We start from the raw sequence: 9,381 nt of genomic DNA on the forward strand, positions 1-9,381 counted from the left end.
ATATATATATATATATATATATATATATATATTTTATCACGTGCTTGCTTCAGTGAAAAAAAGGTACACACCAGTTAGACACAGCATTACAACCACCTATTTAATGTTCAATAAGAACTTCTTCACCTGAAAAAAAAACAACAAAAAAAAAAAAACAATCCTGATGTGTTAAAGTATAAAATCTGCAAGACTCCTGATTGTATAATACAATTTCTTATTATGAGGCTTTAGTAGCTGTTTTATTTATTTATTTATTTATTTATTTATTTATTTTTAAGATGGAGCATTCTTGCATCAAATTGGCCAATGTTGTACATCCCACTGATGTTTAATTGGATCAAGAGGATTTGGATGATTTTCACAAGCTCATACATATTATTTATCTATTCTAAACCATTTGGAGCTTTTAGCAGTAAACCAATTTAATTTTCCTGCTGAAAGGGGCAACATGGGAGAGATATCTCTGGCCAGTAACCATTTTGTGGAATTAGATATGTGAGAAAGTAAGATCCTTAAATGTAATCATGCTATGGCCCATTTGATTTAACACAAATAACCATAATCCTTAAGTTAAAGTCAAAACTATACACATCATTATGAAATATATTTTGAAACACATTTCTACTAATGCAGATCATTACAGAAAAAATGCAACTTGTGAGAAGTAAATTTATAAATTTACTGGACTCATCTAAGTCAAAATTTAAAACTGAATGTCAAAAAATTGTCCGATACTCCATATGCATATAAAATATGCGTTTATATCATTATGACTTAAATTATGTGACAAATATGTTGAAACTTGGTCTTAATTGTGCCTGATTGAACTTTAAAATACAAATTGGTTAATATTAATTTGTCATATAAAGGGTAGCCTACATGGCCGGGTGGATCTTTTTAATCTTTATTTCTGTTGCAGGCACACCTGAGCTGGAGCGTGCGTCTTAAGTAATTATTAAAGGATGGATTCCTTGAACACAGTTTCATCGGATATAGTCTGGACTCATTAACAAAACCATGGCAGTTAAAAATTAGATACTCACTGGAGGTCCGGGTTCACCACTTGGACCTGGTTGACCCTGCAGACAGGAGGAAAGAGAGAAGCAGCAGCAATTATACAGGATAGCATAAATCTTTCCTGTACAGTATGTATAAACATCATGTGTTTTATGATTAAAGTCAGCAACTTGAAGTCATTGTAAATGAAAGAAGACTTCAGTTTTAGTTTTTACATATCAAGACACAGTGAATATTCTGATCCTTACCAGATTTTAACAAGCGGTAAGCCAATGGACCCCAACACTGAGGGGTTAGAATACTGAATATCTGTAGTTTTCTAGACAAGTGTTTTTATGAGTAGGATTTTGACATGGTAATCCAGTTTTCATTGGATAACTTTTTACATCTAGATGCAGTCACATGCCAAATCGGAAGTCGGCACATTGCTTATTTTTCAAGTTATTTAACTCACAAGGCTTACACATAGTGTATATAACCAAGATGACACAGCTTCTACCATATAATACTTTTAGCTTAAAGTGTAAAAAAGGACTGGGTTATTGTCATTTTTTCTGTTTGCTAATGTTGATTAATTATGATGTCCATCTTGAATCAGGTTAACTCATGATGTTAACCAGTTGCTTTCCAAAGGATGTGGTCTTGACTCTGGCCTCATATGTTGGCTTGTGGAAGTTTTAAGTGTTCAGAACCAGCAGGTGAGAGTCAACGGGTTCTCTCTAATGTCCATTTGTCCTCTACCACTTCCTGTCAGGACTGCGTTCTTTTGCCCCTTGTATTTATTTTTACAGTATATAAGAACAATAGTCACAGCCAATACCCACAGCATCACATTTTAAAGTCTGCTGATGACTCTGTCATCCTGTCCCTTCTCAGTAGTCGTACTCGTAACCCAGACCTTGGGCCAGTGGTCGGGGACTTCAGTGAATAATTTGAGTCTTCCTTTTTAAAGTTAAATATTTCTAAGAAAAAGGACATGATCATTGATTTTAGAAAAGCTATTCCAGTTACCGCTCATGTGGGTATTAATGGTGAGGCGGTTGAGGTGGAACAACAATATAAATATCTGGAAAGTGTTCTTGATGACAAACTGACCTTTGAAACACATTTGAAATGACTTTGGAAGAAGGTCGACCAGAGAATGTATTTGTATTGGAAGCTCAGTGGTTTTAATGTTGAGTCTACTTTTATGAGAATGTTTTATTCGTGTTTTATCAAGTCTCTTAACTTTCACCTTCATCTGTTGGTTTGGATTGTTAAAATGTAAGAACAGGAACAAACACGCACTCCATGGAGAGATCAGGTTGCTTCCATCTGGATACAAGTATCTAATGCACAGATGTAGGACAGACAGACTGAAAAAAACTAATTTATATCTATAGCGATCAGGTTTCTCAATTGGGCCTGTCACGATAACAAATTTTGTCTCAGAAATTATTGTGATACACAATAATATTGTTTTGAAATTTGACAGTAATTAGTCATTTTTGTCAAATTTAAGAAGAAATGTTGGTTAATTTGTTTTGAATATAGTACATTTTTGACCACCGGACTGCAGTAAAAGACTGTTTGAACCAAAGGATGGATAGCGAGGGAGCTAGCAGAGTGTCTCTTTAAGAAAAATGGGAGGGAGGACCCTTGATATGACATGGGCAGTCTCTCCCACATGTCCCTCTTTTCTTTTTTTAGTTCTCAAAATGGCGGACGCTCTGTGTAGTTTGAGTTCTTTAGCATAGCATTTTCACACAAAGCTTTTAATAAAATATCAGTAAATAAGTTCTCAGCTTCTTTTTTGCAGAGAAAAAAAACAACTTTTTAGATGAAGGCACAGGTCTCAACCGTGAAAAAAAAAAAAAAAAAAGTGATATTCTACCCCCAGACTGCAGATACAGGTCTGTTTCATGCAGAAGGATTCTGAGAATGGTACATGACATAGATTGGCAAACTGGGGTCTCATTCACAATAATGAAAATGTTGTTCTGATCCAGCATTGTGAAGAAAGCAGAAAAGCAGACATCTCAATTTTCTATGTTCCAACCCTATAATGTGTGAATCCTGAGTGGAAGCACAAGATCCCAGAGACATGATGAAACAAGCTTATTCCATAGAGTGGCCAAGCTCAACTTTAAAGGAAAGTTGAGGAACTCCATCATCCAGGAAGCTCATAGTTTAGAGTCACTGCTCTTCTACATTGAGACCAGAATCACTTGAGGTGGTTAAGATATCTATTTAAGATAACTAATGGGTGCCTCATTTTGAAGAGCTTCAAGGCACAGGATCAGAGAGAAAACTCTGAACCACAGATAAATAAAATAAAATGAATGGATTGACTAGGGTTGGGCAGCACGGTGGCGCAACTGGTAGAGCTGCTGCCTCTCAGCGAACAGGTCCCTGGTTCAAACCCCGGTCCAGGGGCCTTCTGGGTGGAGTTTGCATGTTCTCTCCGTGCATGCGTGGGTTTTCTCCGGGTACTCCAGTTTCCTCCCACAGACCAAAAACATGCATGTTAGGCTAATTGGTAACTCTAAATTGTCCCTAGGTGTGAGTGAGAGAGTGAATGGTTGTTTGTCTCTATGTGGCCCTGTGATGGACTTGCGACCCATCCAGGGTGTACCCCGCCCCTCGCACAGTGATTGCTGGACATGGGCACCAGCGACCCCCGTGACCCAAAATGGAATAAACGGGTAAAGATAATGGATGGATAATGGATGACTAGGGTTGATTTTTTTTTTGTTTGTTTCAAATATTTTACAACACAGTTACTTGAAATAAGAATGATAACAAATTAAGTAAATAACTTGATCATAAATTAAGTTATCTAAACAAGGAGTCCAGTGCTATTAGTCAAAGCATCACTGAGTGAGGGCAGCATGGTGGCACAACTGGTAGAGCTGCTGCCTCTCAGCGAGCAGGTTAACCTGGTTTAAATCCCAGTTGGGGGGGGGGGGGGGGGGGCTTTCCGAGTACAGATTGCATGTTCTCTCTGTGCATGTATGGGTTTTCTCTAGGTACTCCAATTTCCTCCCACAGACCAAAAACATGCATGTTAGGCTGATTGGTAACTTTAAATTGTCTCTAGGTGTGAGTGAGAGTGAATGGCTGTTTGTCTTGTTTGTCTCTATGCGTCCCTGTGATGGACTGGAGACCCGTCCAGGGCGTCCCCCGCCTCTCGTACAGTGATGGCTGGACATGGGCACTAGTGACCCCCTTCGACCCAAAAAGGAAGAAGCGAGTAAAATATACCAGTAATGGATGGATCATTGAGTGAAAGTGAAGGGGGACATACAGTTCAAACCTCAAACTGTTAAACTATGGTGTACTCAGAGTAATCTGTTCAGGTTTAATCACTTGCCTTTGAGCCAGGCCTCCCAAGTGGACCGCGATCCCCCTTCGCTCCAATCAATCCCTAAAGACACACAAAAGGGCATAACAACAAACAGACATGCTTTACAGTGCATACGTTCTGAATGAATCCATTATTATTATCAGGTCTCTCTTGTAAATGAGTCCTCGAGGCTCAATGGGATTAACCTGTCTAAATAAAGGTTGAATGAAAATGTACAGTCCACTGGCTACATTTGACCTAACATAAAGAGGCTGGCAGATATTTGATTATAGCTGATGCTGTTCTCCTCAGTAATTGGGTGATTACTTGAGTGAGATTCCAGGGCGGATTACTGCCTAAATCTCTGAAGAATGTTTCTGTGTGTATGTGTGTATGTGTGTGTGTGTGTGTGTGTGTGGGGGGGGGGGGGACTTGTTAACATGTGATCATTTGGCAAAGACATTTAGTTTCCTGCTGATCAAGCTTGAAACAGCAATGTGCACTAACTTAATGCAGAAACAGTAACATTAATACTATCAGATAAAAAAATTACAATTAAAATTAAAATCATGTTGGATCCTGTAGTGTGTCTTTATCTCCATGATAGTGACACTAGTGGTGTAAAGTATGATGGATGTGTCCACCTTTCACTCGCTCAAGTACATTTAAAGGGACATTTATTCAAATGAACAATACATTAATAGTTAAAAGTTAGTTTACTATCAAATTAAACAAGTATGCAATTAAAATATCAGCATTACTCTCTGATAATACATCTCAAATGTTTAAGAATGAAAACAATATATTGCATATATGGATGCAAACTATAACTTACAGAATAGTTTTGTTTAAAGCATCAGGACAGATATTTTAATATAAAACAAACAAACAAATACAAAAAACAGGTCTATCCTCCAGACAATGATTAAAGTTAATGGCTGGTGAGGGATACGTGCTTTTCTTTTATTATTATTATGTTGTTGTTTTTTTTGTGAATTGCAATGCATCTGAACATATCTATGAAAACCAATCACATTACATTTTGTGTGGATAAAGGTTGGCCATGACTCATCTGAGACAACAATCAGTTCACTCACATCAATGCCGTCCTTCCCCGGGCGTCCATCAGGACCCGGCTGTCCTGGCTCGCCTTTTTGTCCCTACAGTAAAACATACAGCAGAGTTATGACGAAAACTGTCCAGGTGAAGCTCAGGGTTATCATTATAATTATTATTATCTTTATTTCATCATTATAATCATCATGATTTATTTATTTATTTTTTTAGACAATCCAGTGGCTCAGTTGGTAGAGCTGCTGCCTCTCAGCGAAAACGTAGCTCATTCAAATCTCAGCCCGGGCCTGTTCTGGGTGGAGTTTGCATGTTCTCTCCGTGCATGGGTTTTCTCTGGTTTCCTCCCACAGACCAAAAACATGCATGTTAGGCTGATTGGTAACTCTAAATTGTTCCTAGATGTGAGTGAGAGAATGAATGGTTGTTTGTCTCGTTTGTCTCTATGTGACCCTGTGATTTGGAAAAGAAGAAGTGCGTAAAAGATGATGGATGGATGGATGGATGGTTGGATGGATGGATGGATGGATTTATTTATAAACAGAGCAATTAGAACTTACTGGTGGACCAGGTGATCCAAGTGGTCCTTTCTCCCCCTACAACGAGAGAAAAAGAAGGTTTAAAAAGAGTTTTGTTAACCCTGCTGCCATCCAATTATTTAAAATCTGGTCATTAATTTTAATGTTATTTAGTAATCGTGGAAACAAATTTAAATACAATTTAAATAAACAGTAATGAATTAATCTAACAAAGTTAAGTCAAATCCTCTGGACAAATGCAAAAATCAAATAAATAAAAAATAAAACTTGTTGAAAACGTTTCATATTTTATCCAAAGACAAAACGTTTCAACACGTTTTTTTAATTTTTTTATTTTGCATCTGTCCAGAGGACAGGACTTATCTTTGCTAGATTTTTCTACCTGGAGTATCAAACATGCATCAGGATAAAGTAATGAATGGAAATAATAAATTAAAATCAAACAAATAAAGAACAATAGGAATAAAATGGATGGCATTCAGATTATATTTATAAGCAGTTCTCATTGCAACACTGATGGTGTACTGATTTTGAAAGCACATGCACATATTAAGCAATGCAATCAATGTTTTAGGAACATGTGCAGTATAGCAAGAAGAATGCCTCTTTAAAAAAAAAAAACACCTGTGACCTTTCTGTGTGGAATTTGCATGTTGTCCCCGTGCATGTACGTGTTTTCTCCCGGTACTTCAACTCACTGATCAGACGGATGCTTGTTAGGTTATTTGGCAATGCTAAACGGTCAGTGGGTGTGAGTGAGAACAGGACTGCCTCTATCTGGACCAGGGGTCTGCAATCTGCGGCTCTGGAGCCACATGTGGCTCTTTGGTTCCTCTGCTGTGGCTCTTTCAAGCTTTGACCAAAACTGACATAAAACTGAATTTTATTGGTTCTACAAACAACAAAAAAGGACTAGTTCAAACAGTTTTCCTGCCATTTCTTTTGCAAATATGTGAATACTGCCCAAGCACAAGAAGAAACTTCTTCACAAAAATCAGATATTTTACTTTAATAAATGTTCAAAATCATTAGATATTTTTTCGCTTTATAATGTCACCCCCCTACTGGCCACAAAAACACCTCCAGCAAACCTAAAGTGGCTGGTGGGCCACCAGTTCATAACCACAGTTGTAGCAGGTTGTTGTGGCTCCGGACACATTTAATGTAGTGAACAAAGGCATAAAAAAGTCTCTTTTGATTGTACAGGTTGCAGAACCCTGATCTGGACTAACAACATATACATGGTGCACCGCAACAAGCCAATAAATAAGTACATATTAATAATTAACAGCAACAGTTTATTGCAGGGTCAACTTCTTTCAGTTCTTGCATTGAAAACAAACAACAAATCTATTAAAAAAAAAAAATATATAAACACTTGATTTTAGACTGAGCATCTAAAACGTGTTTCTCCACACTACCAGGACATTTTCTGCTCTAACATCACAGCAGACTCTACTTCCAACACATTCATGCAGCCTTCCTGTAAATCACCCCTAAAATAACTCAAGTGTATGTATCAAATTACTGTGGCACAAACTCTACGCTCAGCTAAGGGTCTCTATCAAAAGACCCCATCTCATGCCTGGAACAGAGCTCTTTTGTGCCCCTATGTTTTCAAAATTGTCGCCATCTGCTGGTAAGACTGTAGTACTACAGGCCTACACTGGGTTTACACAATGAGGAGCTTTGTGTTGGGGGGAGAAACTTGCTGGGCAAACCTGTGCAGGATACTCACATCAATGCCATCTGATCCAGGAGTACCAGAAGGGCCTGTTGGTCCCGGTGGGCCTGTAGGTCCGGGTGGACCCCTCTGAAAGACATATTTACAAAATAAATAAAAAAAAATCATCCCATCACAATGATGGCAACTGTATTTATACACAGACAAATTGCCATAAACTGTGCATATTGAGGGACCTGTTATACAAATTGTGTATAACGTAGGTTCACATTTACAGAAACAACTTTCATAGTGAAAATTACTATTTATCCAATTGTTAAATATGTAAAACAATCTTAGAACGAGGATGATGTGCAGTAAAACTAGTAGATATTCATACAAGCTCTAAAGAGGTGAACACAGAGGCTGACTCCAAACAAAATTAGTCATTGTTGACTACATGGAGACAGGAGTGAAGGTACTGAGGAGGAATGTGGAACGGAGGGGTCATGGGACTGGCTGTGTTTACCCCACCTCCCCCACCTCACCCTGACTGGTCTTTCATCTCTATTGAAAATCATCTTGGTGCATCTGTAGGTTTGCCACACAAAAAAAAAAGCTTTTGGCCCAATAAAATAATAATCCATGAAAACGTCCACAAGATGACATCAAGGTGTTAACATCAACACTGGAATTTCACATTGAACAAATCTGCATTGCTGTTGGTCCATCCTGATGTTTACCCTTGCTGGATGCTAACTATGCTTCAAAACTGAGAAAACAATTAAAAAAAAAAGAAGTTTTTATCCTTTTTAGAAATAATAGTCCCAGAGGAGGAACACCGACAAGAACATAAGCCATGTCTGTTTCGATCTTTGTGCACCCCCAAATCGAAAACAAAAATAAAATACATTTAAAGAAGAGTCCACCGATACTGACACTGATAATCCACACAAGATGGTCCAGTTGTCTTTAAATCCACATCCACCCCCAAAAAAGGGGAAAAAAGTCTTAAATCTCTTCTTTTCTGTCACATTCACAGTAATAAATCCAGATGATCAACTATTTACAGATCTGTGTTTCAAGACATTTATAACCATTATTTCTACAAAGACACTACACAATTTAAATAATTATTTTAAGTTGTCCTAATACTGCGGGCACATTCTTGAGACATTTATTCCTCAAACCCGTGAACTAGGGAGACAAATCCGAGCTGAGCAGGTCTAAACCTCTTCCGTCCACTCACCACTTGAGCCAGAGCCAGGCACAAGATCTGCAGTGTGACCCAGGTCTTCAGCAAGCCAGAGAGAGCAGCCATGGTCCCTCACCCCTCAGATCGGCAATATCCTCTCTTCTAGCTCCCCTTCTTTCCTCTCCAGGCCGGCACAGTGCAGAGGAAGAAAGAAAAAAAAAATCTTTCAGGAGGTGAGAGCCGAGAGGGGAGAGGGATGGATGGATGAGGAGGGTGGAGAAGGAGTGGAGGGGGAAGGCAGGGAGAGAGGGGCAATCCTGCCCCCGCTGCAGGCCTCTAAAAGCAGAAGAGACATCTCTTTATGGGTTGAAGAACATAAAGATCTATTTATGTTCACAGTGCATGCCTGCAGAATATATTAAATATCACATTTACCTTTAATATATAGTCAGAGCAAGAACAAAGTCAAACATATTTATTAATTTAAGAAACAACTGATTTAATGTTGATGGTACGCTGTATGACGCTTTCACTCTTTTTAATAATCAAACATCTTTGAATGGTGAAGAAG

At 38.3% G+C, this 9,381-nt stretch overlaps 1 protein-coding gene across 1 annotated transcript in view; it reads right to left on the reverse strand.

Moving 5' to 3' along the window:
* Positions 1-9,002, reverse strand: part of col9a2 (procollagen, type IX, alpha 2) — a 24,939-nt gene extending 15,937 nt beyond the window's left edge. The window contains exons 1-6 of the mRNA XM_037692850.1: positions 8,865-9,002; positions 7,691-7,765; positions 5,974-6,009; positions 5,440-5,502; positions 4,370-4,423; positions 1,044-1,079 (exon numbers count right to left, since the gene is read on the reverse strand). Coding sequence (XP_037548778.1) covers positions 1,044-1,079; positions 4,370-4,423; positions 5,440-5,502; positions 5,974-6,009; positions 7,691-7,765; positions 8,865-8,936 — 336 coding nt within the window. The 5' untranslated portion in view covers positions 8,937-9,002. The remainder of the gene's footprint in view (positions 1-1,043; positions 1,080-4,369; positions 4,424-5,439; positions 5,503-5,973; positions 6,010-7,690; positions 7,766-8,864) is intronic.
* Between the last annotated feature and the right edge of the window lie 379 nt (positions 9,003-9,381).

This window comes from Nematolebias whitei, chromosome 19 (genome assembly GCF_014905685.2).
Source record: "Nematolebias whitei isolate Nwh7 chromosome 19, NemWhi1, whole genome shotgun sequence".
In the NCBI taxonomy this organism is placed as follows: domain Eukaryota; kingdom Metazoa; phylum Chordata; class Actinopteri; order Cyprinodontiformes; family Rivulidae; genus Nematolebias; species Nematolebias whitei.